Below are 16425 nucleotides of genomic sequence, written 5' to 3'. Positions count from 1 at the left end.
CTATAGTGACACTTTCTACAGTGACACTACAGAAATGCTAGACCTGCAGCACTTAGCTACATCCTATATCAGTGATATCGACATCTTTGCCCTATTCATAAACTCCAGGAAGCATAGGCTGAGTTGATAATTCTCCCAGGGGCTATAAGGTAACTTTCTTTCACACAGAGGTTGATAAATGGGTGAGTGCATATAGACCTTGGGAGAGCAAAAGTCCTTGCTCACACACACACACACACACACACACACACACACAAAAAAAAAAAAAAAAAAAAAAAAAACAAGACATCACTTCAGTATGTTTCAGCCATAAGAAAGGTGACTTACATTTAAATTAGTGCAGATTATGCTTTCTGACTTCATAATATGAGAAAAAATGGATGCAGCTTTTGCCACCTGGTTCTAGAAAGAAAAAAAGAAAAACAAGTCATAACCCAAATCAGATGACTATTGTCTGCTATTCTAGCAATCATTCGTCGAGGTCAGGATAGGACTGTGTATAGCAGCCCAGGATCTGAAATCAGCAAGAAAAAGATTGTTGTTGTTCAATCAAAAATGAGGATCTTGAGGATTGGTGGGTGGGAAAAAAAAAATGAGGATCTTATCAAATGCTTTTTATGGTGGCATATTGCTGAGTATTTTAGTAAGCGGCCTGAATTCCAGTTTTTAAGATGTGCAAATAAAGAAAGAAAAGCAGAAATACAAATCCCACCCCTGATGTAACTGGAGTTACAACAGGCGGAAGCTCAGATCACAGAAGAGGGAGAAGCACTGTAGGGAGCCATTTTACCTTACTGATCTTATCCTGTCACTATTTGTTTAATCACTAGCTAACCCCGAGCCACACCTAGCAAAGGTAGCCACTCCTAATCTTACTGATCTTATCCTATCAGCATTTGTTTATTACTAGCTAAATCCCGTGCCACACCCTGCATTTCTGTTGGGGGTCCCAGCACCACCTCCTCCCAACAGGGAGGTATAAATACTGTAACTGCCATAGAATAAATGCCTTTTCTCCCTCCTCCGGGCTCTGCGTCTGTTCTTTCGGCTGCGCCCTACGAAGGGTTCTCCCTGCTGAACAGAACGAGACCTCCACATCGACTTCTACAAAGCATGACCAAAAACCCGAAGAAGGAGCCAGTGACAGGATTGAGAGGGCGCACTGTCACTCTGAGAGAGCCCAGAAACAGCCAGAGGCCGGGGCCACAGTGAGAAGTGTCACACCAACTTCCTGGGGTCAGGGAAATAGCCCAAGAGGTGGGGCCCATGTCTCTCATGTGAGAGTCCCTGCACCCCCAGCCCCTCCTCCAAAGCCCCCACCACAATGGCAACAACAGCAAAAGGTGCATATCACACAACCATAATCTTAATCAAAAAAGACAAAAGAAAGCCAGTGGAAATATTACTATGAGACATTGTTGAATTCCAGGCACAAACACCACGAGGGCTTTTTATCTTCTTCTCTACACCAAGAGATTCCCAGAAATAACAGTAATTCTCATTTAACACTGGTCTAGAGAGAGGCATAAATGGCATGCCTTAAACACACATGAAGGAAAAATCTACTGGAGCTACAAAAAAAAAAAAGCAGAAAGACACCCCTAAGAATCCTGTCACTTATCTCCCCCAGCCTATGGCAAGAAAGAGGACCACGTAACCTCCCTGGTCAGAGAGAAGCTTAGGAAACTGCAGAGGCCAGTGCCCTTGTGCCCTCTAAGTCTGTGTGTAAGAACTCTCAGCAGGGGCTGGAGTGAGAGCACAGCGGGTAGGGCATTTGCCTTGCATGCGGCTGACCCGGGTTCGATTCCCAGCATCCCATATGGTCCCCTGAGCACCGCCAGGGGTAATTCCTGAGTGCAGAGCTAGGAGTGACCCCTGTGCATCGCAGGGTGTGCCCCCAAAAGCAAAAACAAAAAAAGAATTATCAGCAGTAGTGGAACTGGATCTGCTGGTGTTTCCATTGCTGATTAATGATAAACAAAACGCCTCCAGCCATACCTGAAAAGCTGTGTAAGGTGTAAGTAAGCTGGCTTAGTTATTATTCTTGTTGCCACAAAATTTCCTTTTACTACTTATTAATCATGGTAAGGATCACACTCTTTGCAGTCCTCCGAACAGGACATGAACGGGGAACTTTGGGAGAGGGGGTGTTCCTTGGACAGCTGCAACTGTCCTGGGAGACGCACTTGCAGGGCCTGGGCTGCTCCACCTGTCTGGTGAGAGGGGACCAAAAAGATGGCCGGGAAGCTACTTCAGAAGAACGGGATCTGGCTCAAACGTCCAAGTGTAAGATGTCCCCCACCCCAATCACGTAGGGGTTCACCCAGCAGTCCTTGTTCTACTTAGTCTCTGCAGAGCATAAGCTATTTACTCAGACTATGACAGCCCACAAACTATTAACATTTTCATCTTAATTACTTGAAAGTTTTCCCTCAAAGTGCCACTTCCCCGAGAGACTCTTAGCACACCCCATCTAAATTAGCAATGCTTGAAGGATCCCGCAATGTGAATAAAAGCACTCTTTGGTATCACAGGTACAGATGTAAACTGCCAGGACACCAACGGCACCGTTCTCCTCCTGGGAACTTAGAGAGGCACAGAAGGCCAAAATGAATAAAAAGAGCAAGAATAAATCCACAGAAGTAGCCCTGTGCTGCCCACTCCCAGTTTCACTGCCCCAACTCCTACCTGATTCAGAGCTAACGCCACGGCAAAGCAGGAAGCTCTCTGAGAAAGGACTTCTCCTTTGATGAGGGCTTCTTCTCTTAACGTGGTGCAGATCTTCAAGGACTCCGGGTTATTCTGGAATGAGACGGGATTGCGCAACAAATGATCCTCTAAATTCAATAGTGATTAATAGTGTCTGTATTTCAGACGTCCTTTTCCAAGAAGTTCCCAGGACATAGCTCAAATTTATTTAAGATTAAACCTCATTGGGGACTGGAAAAAGTAGTATAGTGCCAGTCCCATGCCTTGCACACGGCCCATCCCGGTTCAATCCCCAGCACCAAATATGGTCCTCTGCCAGAAGTGATCCCTGATCTCAGAATCAGTAGTTAGTACTGAGCACTGCTGGATATGGCCCCCAAGCCAAATCTAATGCCAGAACAAACAAACAAACAAGTGATTAAGCCTCCTATGAAGACTAAAATAAGTGTTTTATCTTTATATTAGCAGTGCAGGTCTAAATGAAATTCATCTTTATTTGTTTTTTTGCTTTTTTGGGTAACACCCGGCGATGCACAGGGGTTACTCCTGGCTCTGCACTCAGGAATTACCCCTGTGAACTATATGGGATGCTGGGAATCGAACCTGGGTCGGCTGCGTGCAAGGCAAATGCCCTACCTGCTGTGCTATCGCTCCAGCCCCTGAAATTTATCTTTAAAGCTCTATGTCAAGTTTTCAACTTGGGATGGTTTTACCAGCAAAATTACAGTTTTTAAAAAAATATCTGGGCAGGCTGGTTACCTGTGTAGGAGAGTCAGTCTGCTACTACATTAAATAACAGAGGAAAGTTCAGCAACACTAAAAAATTCCTCCTGAGGGGATTTCCAATCTGCAAATAGTCCCATATGTGAAATATTTCAAAACATAAACACCAATTTAAATGTAAATCATAAAAGAATTCCAAGTACAGTGCTAGAGTGCTTGTCTTGCATTTGGCTTACCAGAGTTTCATCACCGGTGCCATATATGAGCCCCCAAGCTCTGCCTAGAGTGATACTTGAGCACAGAGCCAAGAGTACATCATGTGGGGCTGGAGTGATAGTATAGTGGGCAGGGCTCTTGCCTTGCTCGTGGCCAGCCTGAGTTCAATCCTAAGCATCCCATAACTGTTCCCTGGGCCTGCCAGGAGTGCAGTCAGGAGTCAGCCCTGAGTACACCAGGTGTGGCCCCAAAACAAAACCAAACAAACAAAAAATAAGCCTTGAGCCCTGCCAGATGTAGCCTCAAAACAAAACAAAACAAAACAAAACAAATTTGAATGTCCTTGTTATATAAACTAACAGACAGCAATGATTAAGTCAAATTATCTTGCTTGGTACATCATATAGATGGATTATGACAGCAGTACCAAACACTATGTAATAAGCATATGGTTTGTCTATATCTATATCTATTATAGCATGATTAATTCCTACTTCAAATGCTATAGAATCATTGCATATTCTAATTGTAATGGCTGTTTCAATGTTTCAGTTTCAGTCTCCAGTGAGTGAAACCAGTTTTTCACAGCACAGGCAAAGGAAATCTCCTGGACCTTTTTAAGTAGCAGAACTAAATTCTCTCCACTTGAGTGTGTACACTTAAGGAAACTGTGTATGAGAATGCCCAATTGATGTTTACAATGTGTGTTTTGACCTTCTATTTTATAAAGGGTTAGAGATAACTTTGCTTTTCCCGTGATAAACTGACATGGCTACCTTGATTTTTCTAAAATGAATCTGTTGAGCTGAAGCAAAGGTATAGTGGATTGGGGGCTTGCCTTGCATGTGATGACACAGGTTCTATCCCAAGTAGTCCCCCATATGGGACCATACCCCATAGAGTTCCCCAAGTGTGGCCAGGAGAGATTCCTGAGTCCAGAGCCAGGAGGAACCCCTGAGCTTTTGGTGTAGCCCAAAAGCAAAACAGAATGTATCTGCACCAGATGGAAAATAGACATCAGAAGAAATCAATTTTCCTGAAGAGTTAAAAAATAATAATAATAATAAATATAAAATATTACCCACAATGCTCTAAAAGTTAAGGAGAGATAATCTTACCAGTTTGTAGCAAATTGCAAAAGCAAGGACATAGGTATCTTTGCAGAACTTAACATCTTGGTTTTTCATCTGAATCAACACTTCCAATGCACCTGCCAAAAATGAAGAGTGATTCCTGAGTGCAGAGCCAGGAGTCAGCCCTGAGCATCACTGCGTATGATCCCACAACAGAAAACAAAACAAAACAAACACCTGATATGATTTTAGCAGAAGTAAAATCTGGGGTGCTTCATTTAAGGTGTGACATGCTACACAATTGTGTCTTTCACACTTAAAGAATGGGGTTTCCAATATTCAGTCACTCAACAAAAATACAGGGAATATTTTTCCATGACCCATTATTTTTGGGTAACTGCTATACCAGCAAAGATGGCAGAATCTTCAACACAAATTTAAAATGAAATACTTACTTTTGTATTTGCCTTTGACAAATAACATATCCATCAAAATATTGAAAGACGTGACATCTGAGAAGAAACCCTGTAAATGCTAAGGTAGAAATAAAACAGTTTGGTTAAAAGTTAAAACTATTAAGCAAGTATGCATGCTATATCTGATCTGCCAATGACTTATTTTCACTCATACTTCATTACTTTTGCCTTCCTGAATTCCCTGATAAATCTGTCATGCCAAAGCTTTTATTTCATGTATTGGTTTTGGGGACACACCCAGCAGTGCTCAGGGCTTACTCCTGGCTCTGCACTCAGAAATTATTCCTGAACATGCTCGGGAGACCATTTGGGGTGCTGGGGCTTGAGCACAGGTCGGCTGCATGGAAGGCAAGCACCCTCCCCACTGTCCTATCCAAAGCTTTCATTTTTAAAAAATTGAAAATACTGTCTGGATTCTTGACTCTGGTGCTTTTTGCCATAAAGGGATAGAAGAGATAGTATCACTGTATCACTGTCATCCCGTTGTTGATCATCGATTTACTGGAGTGGGAGCCAGCAACATCTCCATTTGTCCCAGCCCTGAGATTCTAGCAGCCTCTCCTTACTTGTTTTTCCCAAAGATTGGAGGCTCTTCTCAGGGTCAGGGGAATGAGACTTGTTATTTGTTACTGTATTTGGCATATCGAATACGCCACGAAGAGCTTGCCAGGCTCTTCCGTGCGAAGAGATAGTGCAGGAGTTAAAGTCTGCATGTGGCAAACCCAGGTTCAATCCCCAGCACCGCATACAGTACCCCAAGCACCATCAGGAGTAATGCCCACGCACACATACAGGCATAAGCCCTGGACACTGCTCCACATGGCTGCAACCCGCTCCCACCCATCCTCCCCCCAAAAGAAGCCACCAATAGAGAAAGCAATCTCATAAACACCGTGAAGAGCACCTTCATGAAGCATGTATCTGTCACACAGAGAACAGAAACATGCCAATTCCCCTTCTGTGGGGCCACGACCTGTGGGGGGCAAGTCTGCCTGCAATGAGAGGTATGGGAGACTAAGGAAGACTAAGGAAGGAGGGTCTCAGCCCATGCTAATGCACATGCAACAAATGAGACTTGATTATTCACTTTTACAATAAGCTGCTAAATAACAATCATTATGGCTACTAATCGTCAATTATAAAAATTACATACCTATGAAAACTGCTATGTAGTGACTCGTGCACAAAGACATCTTTAAATTTTAATTATTTATTTTTAAGTAAAACAGATTTTATTTGGAGGTTTTGAAGGGAAGGAGGAAGAGAAAGGGGGAGAGAGTGGAGAGTCACGTGCTCAAGAGAGAACCTGGGTTTCTCCAAGGGCAGAGAGAGCCCCTCCACACACCCCAGCTTTAGATATGAAAGCCTCAAAGTACACATCTCAAGAGGGGAGATGCGGGTGCCACATGTGCTTGGCCACGTGAACACAAGCAGCACACGTGCTCGGGCAGTATATGCACCAAAACATTTTTTTTTAAATGTTCTTGACATTTTTGTCCTCAATGCTTTGTATGCTGTGGTAATGTTCTGTGATATTCAATCCCACAGTGATATGCCTTAGTCGAGTATTCCTTTAGTTACCTTGTGGGGCCAGAGCTAGCAGCACTCAAGGGCCACGGGCCACTCCTGGCAGTGCTGAGCCCTGTATCGCTCAGACCAGAGGTTCTTAGGAGCCACCCGCACCAGATCCAGTGGTACTCAGGGAAGTGTGCTGGGTCAGGGATTGAATACAGGGCCTTACATATGCAACGCCATTTCTGTTACCACTTGAGCCACATCCCTCAGCTTTAACTTTTCCTTTTTTGAGAGCCCACAATGCAGATGCTATTTTAGGTGTTGCACATTAAAAAATGAAAAACAAGAAATATGAATGGGGCTTAAAACTGGGAAAGTTTCCATTCTGGTGGTTGGAGAGAAAATGAACAAGCAAATGACACAAAAGAAAAAAAAATTGAGAAAAAAAATTTGAAGTTTTGATAAGCAAGCATATGACACAAAAGAAAACAACTGAAACAGAATTTTAAGTTTCAATATGGGCTATGAAGAAGAATGAAGCAGGATAAAAGGATAGAGTGGGGAATGGAATCGGTCAGGAACAGCTCTCAGAGAAGAGAAGAGACCCCGCTGAAGTCGAGGAGTGAGTCTCAATGAAGAGGCTGTAGCCAATCCAGCCTGTGGCAGGTCCCAGAAAGAACCAGAAGGGCCAGAGCGGAGTGAACGGGGGCAGATGGCAGTATCCGCTGTCAGGACACACTGAGGTCACCCGGGTCAGGGTCTGGGGCTGAGGTCTATTTTGAGCATGAAGGGGAGATACCAGAGCAGCCAGTCTAGTGGGAAGACACTGCAATTCACAAGGGTGGTCAAGTGTAGAATTCTCATTTTTCAACTAGCCTCACAGGAAAAAAAGTAAAGGAAAATAACCTGAAATCAGATTTAATAGTATATTTAACTCACTAAACCCCAAGTACAATTTAAACGTGGAACCAATACACAGATTAATAAGTCGCTCTGTGTTCTCTTTTTTATGCCTACTATTTGAAATTCACCATGCATATCTCACTCAGAGCCCCCATCAGCTCGAACCAACCATAGTCCATGGATTCCACAGAACATGTAACTTGTGGCCACCAAGCTGGCAGCTCTATACAGCTTTGAGAAGTGGACACAAGAAGTTAGGATGGAATCAGGAATTAGGCTTTGTCACTTGACTGTAGTTCAGTTTATTCTGATATTTGCAGAAAACCCCTCTTACAGAAATATTTTCATGCACAGGTCTATTTAAAATAACAAACAGAACTATAAATTTCCTTTTATGTTTGTTCTTATCTTTCTTTTACCTTTTTTGTTTTTATTGTCACAATGTTATAATTTATTATGGGGAAACTGGGGGGGGAGTTGGCCCTCCCAAGCAGTGCTCAGGGGACCCAGTGGCCCCTTCTGGTGGTTCTTGGCCAACAAGGCGGGGGCTAGGGACTACGTGCTGCCTGGGCTCTGAAGTGACAGGAATCTCCTGGGCTACCTTGGTGGGGCTCAGGGGTCTCCAGGGCGACATGCAATGGTTCTCAGAGGACCACATGGCACTAGAATTGAATGGGGATGGCTGCATGCAAGGCATAACTTATCTCCTGTGCTATATCTCTCTGGACCCCATACCATAACTGTTTTTAATTACAACATTAAATTTTTTTTATTGTAATAGAAAAGTGTATAAAGTGAAAAAAAGAGAAAATGTTCTGTAATTCTATCCTGTAAAGCTATGTAGTGGTTTAGTCCATCCAGATTTATACTCATACACAATCAACTGAAAACATGCAGCATTTTCTTTGAGAAAATAAACTGTGTGTGTGGGGGGTGGGTGGAGTGATGGTATAGTGGGTAGGGTTTTGCCTTGCATGGAGGATCTGGGTTTGATCCCCAGCATCCCAGATGTTCTCCTGATCACCACCAGGAATTAATCCTGAGTGCAGAGCCAGGAGTAACCCCAGAGTATCGCTGCGTGTGGACCCAAAACAATGACAAACAAGCAAACAAAATGGGATCAAACTGACCTCACTGTCCAGAAACCTCCTTTTCTCTGCCAATAAATTATGATCACCTTTCTAATACCTGGGAGTCTGAAATAAGGGGCAGATCAGGGGTTAACAGCCACACCTTGGACACCCCGGATGAGAAAGAGAAGGGCAACAAGTTATAGAGCTTGTAAAGTCACTAAAATGAGGCCAGTTTGCATGTAAGCAATAACCTTGCATGTAAGAGGACCTGGGTTCAATCTCCAGCACTTGGGGAACCACAAAAATCCCTTGTGACCATCTCTGACCCCCAACTATAACAAACATTTTTGGATACAGATCAATTTATAATATCTGAGTTTCACTGGTCTCATGTATAAACTGGAAATTATAATAGTATCTACCTCACCAGGGCTGTTGTGGGAAACAGATATAAAGATACAAAAATATAAAAAGATGTAAAGAAAATATAAGAATTTTATAAACAGACACAAAGGAAAAATATAAAGAACTAAAGCACAAGTTAGGGATAGAGTAAACCTGCAATCAATAACCACATCAGGGGCCTGGGAAAGGGCACGAAGAGCAGAGAGCAGGCTGTGAACGCTCCGTGCCCAGCACCGCCCGGTGTCCTGAGCAACTCTGGGTGCAACCCCCACCAGGAGCCCCTGGGCACCACAGTGTGTGGCACCAAAACCTCTCCGAATTAAAAACATGGCCACAGGAATTATTCTTGCTTTTGTATACAGGATGAAATGGGGAAAACAGTAACAACAACGTGCTCTTCGTGTTCCTGGAGCAAGCAGACGCCACTGGGCTACACTAGCACGTGACAACGACAAATGAAGACGTTACTGGCACCCGCTCAAGCAAATCGATGAACAACGGATGACAACACAGGAAAAGAAATTAGAATATGTGAAAATAATATAAAAATGGAAAAGCAGGGGCTGGAGCGATAGCACAGCGGGTAAGGCGTTTGCCTTGCACGCGGCCGACCCGGGTTCGATTCCCAGCATCCCATATGGTCCTCTGAGCACCGCCAGGGGTGATTCCTGAGTGCAGAGCCAGGAGTAACCCCTGTGCATTGCCGGGTGTGACCCAAAAAGGAAAAAAAAAATGGAAAAGCATTTTACAAAGTTGTCTTCAATCAGAAATAAAACTGCAAAACCAGGAGAGCATGTGTGAAAGACAGATTAAGAAAGGAAGTCCTAACCTGTCTTAATCCATCCCCCACTACAGGCTCCTGAACGTTCAAGGTAGGGAGGCAGGCACCCAGAACAATGTGCTTATCCCCCTTTCAAACCTCCTTGACACACTCTGACCTCTACCACTTCCTAGGTCCTCACTCCAAGGGAACTGTGGGAGCAGCTCATTTCATCGGCCCAGCTGCCTTTCTCTAAAAATCTAACCCAGGAAGAATGTGCACAGGCGAACTGCCTTTCCTAACACCACTAAACCCCCATCCTGGGCCCAAGGGAATCACCATGGCAGGAAACGCAATCAGCAAATGGTAACCTGGTCTTTGATGAGCTCCACTGCAGATTCCTCAAGATCCAATTCGTAGCACAACCTCATGAAAAGTGGTCCAAATTTATATTCCCCCAAAGTGAGATTTCTGTTCTCTGCGTGGTACCTGGTAATCAAAACGATCCAATGAGCCAACGGGGGGGGGGGGGGGGGGGACACAGGTAAAAGAGCAGACTAGGGTACATACTCCAGCAGGTGCTCAGGATGCAGTCAAGAACGAGGCCCTTCAGTCTGAGGGGAAGAGGGAAGAAATGCAGACAGGCTGAGGATGCGTGGACCATGGGAGCACACTGGGCATTCAAATACATACACGGGGGCCAGTAGACGCTCAAGTAACCTGGGAAGTGACAGGGGGAAACATACATGGCTGCTGCCTCCATTCATCAATGCCCTGCTAGGCCTGAATGTGAGAGCTACGTCGCAAAGAGCAGGGACTCCCAAGAGCGCAGCCATGTGGAACGGCGCTGTCTCTGAGGACGGGCCCACCCAGAGGGAACAAAGGGAAGGAGGGGGGAAGAGACTTTGTCCTCCTTGTGGCTGGCTTCATCCCCACCACGAATGGCAGACAACCAACAGACGTATTTTACCATTTAGCACAGTCTGTTTGCCTCATCGTGAGGAAAGGCGTATGTGAGCTCCAATCACCTAGTTAAACAAGTTAGCAGCAGTTCTGAAATTCTGGGAAAAGGCTAACGTTAAAGATGATAATGTCTTCCAATGTGGCTGTAGGTTTCCACGCGCAGTCTGTCATCTAGTGTAAATTCACTCTCAGTCACCAACTCTTTCTGCTTGAGACACCGAGAAAACAATCTGGAGACAAAGTAAGGCGCTCAGGATTCTATGTAAATCAGATGGTTAGCATGATTCAGCCTTTCTGTGGCTGAATCTCAAATACCTTGGGAACAATCCCACCTTTTAAAAATAGAAAGCGTCTGAAGCTTCTGCTGAAGGCACCAAGAGAAGGCACAATGGCACAGGGATTGTTGATTCTAAACAAATATACTGTATCACTGTCATCCTGTTGATCGATTTGCTCGAGTAGGCACCAGTAACGCCTCCATTGTGAGACTTGTTGTTACTGTTTTTGGCATATTGAATCCGCCACAGGTAGCTTGCCAGGCTCTCCCGTGTGGGCGGGATACTCTCAGTAGCTTGCCGGGCTCTCTGAGAGGGACGGAGGAATAGAACCGGGTAGGCCACATCCAAGGCAAATAAATGCCCTACCTGCCATGCTACTGCTCCAGCCAATAATGGTGTCTGCTTTTTGTTTAATCTGGAGGCTCCCCACTGATGTTCAGGCCTGACTGTGCTTTTGAGTCAACATGGAGTTCGGGGGCCCAGGCAGTGAGAAGAACTCAGGGCTGTGCATGTACTGAGAACAGGCGTGACCCGAGGAGCCACATCCTGGCCTGAAGGAGGTGGGATGTGTGCCTTCAAAGACACAGCATAAATCAGCGATAGAAATTATTTTTAAAAATTCATTGCCTTATGGTAACATTTCTGAAATATTACATCAAAGCGTCGTCTTAAACATAGATAACTTTTATCTGCCCATTCTCGGGTCAAGTTTGGGTAGGAGGAGAATTAATTATTTAAAAGGAACACAGTAAAAACTCTTATATTTTGGTTCCAAGCTGACTATTCAAGGAGCTGAAGAGATAGTACTGCAGCTAGGGTGCGAGCCTGGCCAACCCATGTTCGATCCCTGGCATCCCATATGCCAGGGAGCGAACAATCAATCAGGAGTAATCCCTGAGTACAGAGCCAGGAGGAAGCCCTGAGTACCACCGGGTGTGGCACCAAAACAAAACCAAACCAAAAAATCAAGAAAAAAAAACCCTAATTGACTATTCAAGTTCTAGTCCTTCTACTTACTTGCGCTACAACAATGAATGAATAAATGAACTACTTTAGGTCGCAGTTTCATCATCTGTAAAATGCAGGAAAGAACTCCAAAGGGTTGTTGAGAGGACTCAATGAGACAACACACTGAATGGCACAATGGCACTGAGTTACTCATAAAACTTAAGAGTATGTTGAGCGAAACAACTTTTAAACTCAATATAGTTCAGCCAATATGTGCATGCATGAGAAACACAACAGCTGAAAATCAAGAGTGAAAAAATCAGTTTTCCCAATTTAAATGGCATTTCTACAGGGAAATTACTAGGAGTCACAGAGATAGCATCACTTTTCCTTGACAAGAAATGCTCAAGTTAGGGGCTCAAAACCCCCTCTGTAAACAGACCACAGTACAAGATCAAGATGATGTGGGGATTCGGTTGCTCCTCAGTTTTGCTCAATACGGAGCTCGTGTTGGTTTATTAGCCCTCTTCCCCCGCCAGAGATGCCTGTCTCAGGGAGGAAGAGGACAGACTGTCTAGGCAGGAACCCAGCCATCACCACACTAGCCCGAGTACAGCGAGCTGCCCACGAGGACAGGGCAGAGCTAGGACCAGGCAGAGACCTAGAAGTATCATAAAACAATTATGAGTCAGGTTTGGAATGAAGGTTTGGAATGACAAAAATGAAGAGTAGGGACTTTGGAACTGTATATTGTTTAGCTACTCAAGCATCTGAACACTTTGGGTAGTAAAAACAAAACTGACAATAAAACGGAACAGAGGGTCTCCAAGCAATTCAATGTTGTGAACTGGAAATAACTGAACCAGCTTTACTGATACAGTTGGACAAGGGATCAGCACTTCTCTTTCAGAAAATATATCTGGCGACTTGCACTGACAAGCTTTCAGAGTTTCCAATTTCCAAAAGGAAATAGATAATCGGTTTTGGGAGCAGAGAGTAGAGCACATGCCGGACACGGATAAGGCCCTGGGTTACCCCGCCAAAAAGAGCAAGTTTTAGCCACAGAGTAGCATTTATACTGATGAAAATTTTACAAATATTCTAAATAATTTTCTAAAAATTTTTCTAAATAATTTAAACGTTCATCAGTAAGGCCACAATTAAAATACGGATTTTAAGTGGAATTGTAGATATGATTTCAGCCACTAAGATATGACTCCTGGGCTCGAGATGAGGTTTGGCAGCAGAGCACCAGCTGTGTGTGTGTAAAAAAATTAAAAATTCACCTGGCCAGAGAGATAATACCGTGGGTAAGGTGCTTACTTTGCACACAGCCAACTCAGGTCCGATCCCTGATACCAGGTACAGTCCCTAAGCCTGGCAGGGAGTGATCCCGGAACACAGAGCCAGGAGTAAGCCCTGACCACCACTAGCTGTGGCTCCAAAACAAAACAAAAGATCAACTTGGCATCACCAAATATGATTCCAAAATAAATGACAATGATATGAAGATTATTATAAAATTATGTTTGAAATTATTTAAAATTTCAAAATTAATTAAAATGAAATCATTGTAACTATTAAAGCCACAAAATCTTAGCATAAAAAAAAAAACTGTTGAGGGGAAAACGGCTTCCTAGCCTGCCTGCTTCTAGTCAGCCACAAGCTGGCAAGAGATGAGTGAGTGGCTTCCAGGCAGGGGGGGACATTTGTGAGAAATGTAGACAGTCACTAAAGTCTGAAGTGGTTTGTTGTGCAAATTGAGAAAATAACATTTCCCTCCCTCCCTCCCTCCCTCCCTCCCTCCCTCCCTTCCTTCCTTCCTTCCCTGTACCCTGTGGTGCTCAGGGCTTAACTTCTGGGTCTCTGCTCAGGGATCACTCCTGGCAGTGCTAAGGGGACCTCATGTAGCTGGGGATTGGAGCTGGGTGCGCCACATGCAGGGCAAGTGCCCTACCCACCATGCTATCACTCTAGCCTCTCACGTGACATTTTTTACACGATAGAACTGCCAATGTTCACTATGGATAAGACTGAGAAGAAAAATATACATCTAGACAACAACAACAAAATTTTTATTTCCTAGCAGATAAGTCAGTTTTTGGTATATATTCTTCCAGAACATGTACCAGTAGGCCCACGTATAAAAGTTATCCTTTAAAGAATGGTAAAAAGAATCAATGGGAGCTGGAGTGATAGCACAGCAGGTAGGGCGTTTGTCTTGCACGCGGCCGACCCAGGTTCTATTCCCAGCATCCCATATGGTTCCCTGAGCACCGCCAGGAGTAATTCCTGAGTGCATGAGCCAGGAGTAACCCCTGTGCATCGCGGGGGGTGACCCAAAAAGCAAAATAAATAAATAAATAAATAAAAAATCAATGACTATCACATCAGAAATGAAGTGTATTGTTTTGGTGCCATACTGCTCCTGAGTTGGCAAAACCTTTGCTGGGTTTCCTAGGTGCAGACTATAATTTGTGCCAAAAACGTTGTTTTGGATGTGGGAGACCCTCCAGTGCATCAGAAAGGCACACTGCCTACTGAAGTGGGGTGAGAACAGTTAGCACTGCTCCAATGGGCATGGGGAAAAAATGCTTAGGGATGAGACGCAGTGTGGAAGGTGCAGGGTTCATCCTGATGGGGAGGAGAGCAAATAAGATGAGGGGAGGAAAGTTCCCAGACATTTGTGTGACTGTTCAGTGAGGCATGGAGCACTGCAAGGGGAATAATGTGGGTGAGTGTGAAGACCCAGGACACGAGTACAGGGATTAGTGAATAGGGGTGATTTCCTCAGGCAACTGTGTTCCTATTCTCAACCCCTGGCATATAGTTGGAAGCCAACAAATGCTAAAGAACAAATATTAGGAGATAAGAACAGGGACTTAGATAAGATATTTCACTATCCTTTGTGCAGAGGTAATAGCTAAAATCTTAGAAGCAGATCAGCGAGCTGAGAAAAAGGGACGGCGTGAGGAGAGAAAAAGGCTGGCAGAATTCTGAGGTAAGATCTTACCTGTAGATGACATTTTTGGCCAGTTCCACATCATCCCGGGTCTCACACAGATGCAGCAAGGTTCTCAGTTCCTCCTTCAAGATGAGATTGTTCTGGGTCAGTTTCTTCTCCAGGTTTCTCAAGAAGGTTTCTGAAACAAAGTACAGTATGACGGCCATTGCTCAGGCTGGTGAGGGCTGCCAGGACTGAGCTCAGAGAGAGGAGGACACTAGAGCTTGGCATCTCACAGAGGACGAGCGAACAGCCTTTGCTGGCTGGTTTTGTCATGAGCAGAGTGTCAGAGAGGCCGAGTATTGGGGACAGGATGCGCACTCAAGGGCACTCCATAGGGCGCACACTCAATAGGCCCCACTCAGGGTTTCTTCACACAGAATCTCTGGGGTGAGGGCACAAAGCTTTGACTAACAGGGTGATCTGTATGCATGCTGAAGTTAGAGAACTACCTTCATGAATTTACCCCACAAACCCTTTATCTCTTCACAGGTAACTTGAGAGAAAGGAATAAAATGCAATCAAGTGATCCAAATTATCCATTGGCAGGGCCTCAAGCAGGAAAAAAAAAAAAAAAAGAAAATGTGAATTGAAGGTGGGTTTACCCACCATGTAATCCTATAGTGTTTCTTTCCTCTGGTCCTGCCACTTTGATTCCACTGAGTCTCTCTGCTCAGTTATCATCTAGCATGTACAGCCCTCCATGGTGCACAGAGAAATAGAGAAACAGCTTGCTAACCAGTCTTTCCCTACTGGGGGCCACTGGACCCCTTGTGGGTCCTGAGACTATTCCAAGGGGGGCACAGATAAAAATCATGGAAACCAACAAGGTGGGGAGGAGGGCCACAGTCAGAGTGTGGAGGAGTACAGGAGGAGCACTGACCTACACAGCAGTGGACCCTCTTTGGAAAACCATCTTTCAAAGGGATTTGTGTTCCCATATCAAGGGGTTCATCTCTGTCCCTTAAATTCTCAGTTCAACACCACAAGGAAATGTTGCTTCCTGGCACTGGGAAGAGATTATGTTCTTGCAAGAATGGAGGGTGAAACACAAGGCGGGCACCAAACAGGCACCATGGAGGCAGGGCTGATCTCAGTACTGGAAGCTCCCAAGTCTCTAAGTTTCAAGATTCAGCACCTAAAAGGAAAGCGGCTTCAAGGAGAGGCACAACATACGGACAAACCACCTGGAAGCTGAGGCCGACACTGCCTTAGCTCAACAGAAGGAAAGACACTAGGCCTGAGATGATGTGGTAGGTGCTCTAGCCCTTTATTTGCAGAAGCATATCATAATTTTTACCTCAGGGCATGGAGCCTGGCAAATAGTAACTGTGACTGCTAGTACATCACAGACGTCACGGTTCTTACTTTTGTTCTTT

At 44.6% G+C, this 16425-nt stretch overlaps 1 protein-coding gene across 2 annotated transcripts in view; it reads right to left on the bottom strand.

The window, feature by feature from the left end:
* The window catches only part of PTCD2 (pentatricopeptide repeat domain 2), a 33997-nt gene that overhangs the window by 12463 nt on the left and 5109 nt on the right, over positions 1–16425 (bottom strand). Inside the window, exons 3-8 of one of the 2 annotated variants that reach the window (XM_055135181.1) lie at positions 15056–15185; positions 10225–10342; positions 5177–5255; positions 4767–4858; positions 2689–2802; positions 328–402 (exon numbers count right to left, since the gene is read on the bottom strand). In XM_055135181.1, coding sequence (XP_054991156.1) covers positions 328–402; positions 2689–2802; positions 4767–4858; positions 5177–5255; positions 10225–10342; positions 15056–15185 — 608 coding nt within the window. Of the gene's footprint in view, positions 1–327; positions 403–2688; positions 2803–4766; positions 4859–5176; positions 5256–10224; positions 10343–15055; positions 15188–16425 lie in introns of those variants that run through there. The other variant, XM_055135188.1, reaches the window with a different exon arrangement.

The sequence above is a fragment of the Sorex araneus genome, chromosome 1 (genome assembly GCF_027595985.1).
Source record: "Sorex araneus isolate mSorAra2 chromosome 1, mSorAra2.pri, whole genome shotgun sequence".
Lineage (NCBI taxonomy): Eukaryota > Metazoa > Chordata > Mammalia > Eulipotyphla > Soricidae > Sorex > Sorex araneus.
This window is presented reverse-complemented; position numbering and strand designations above follow the sequence as displayed.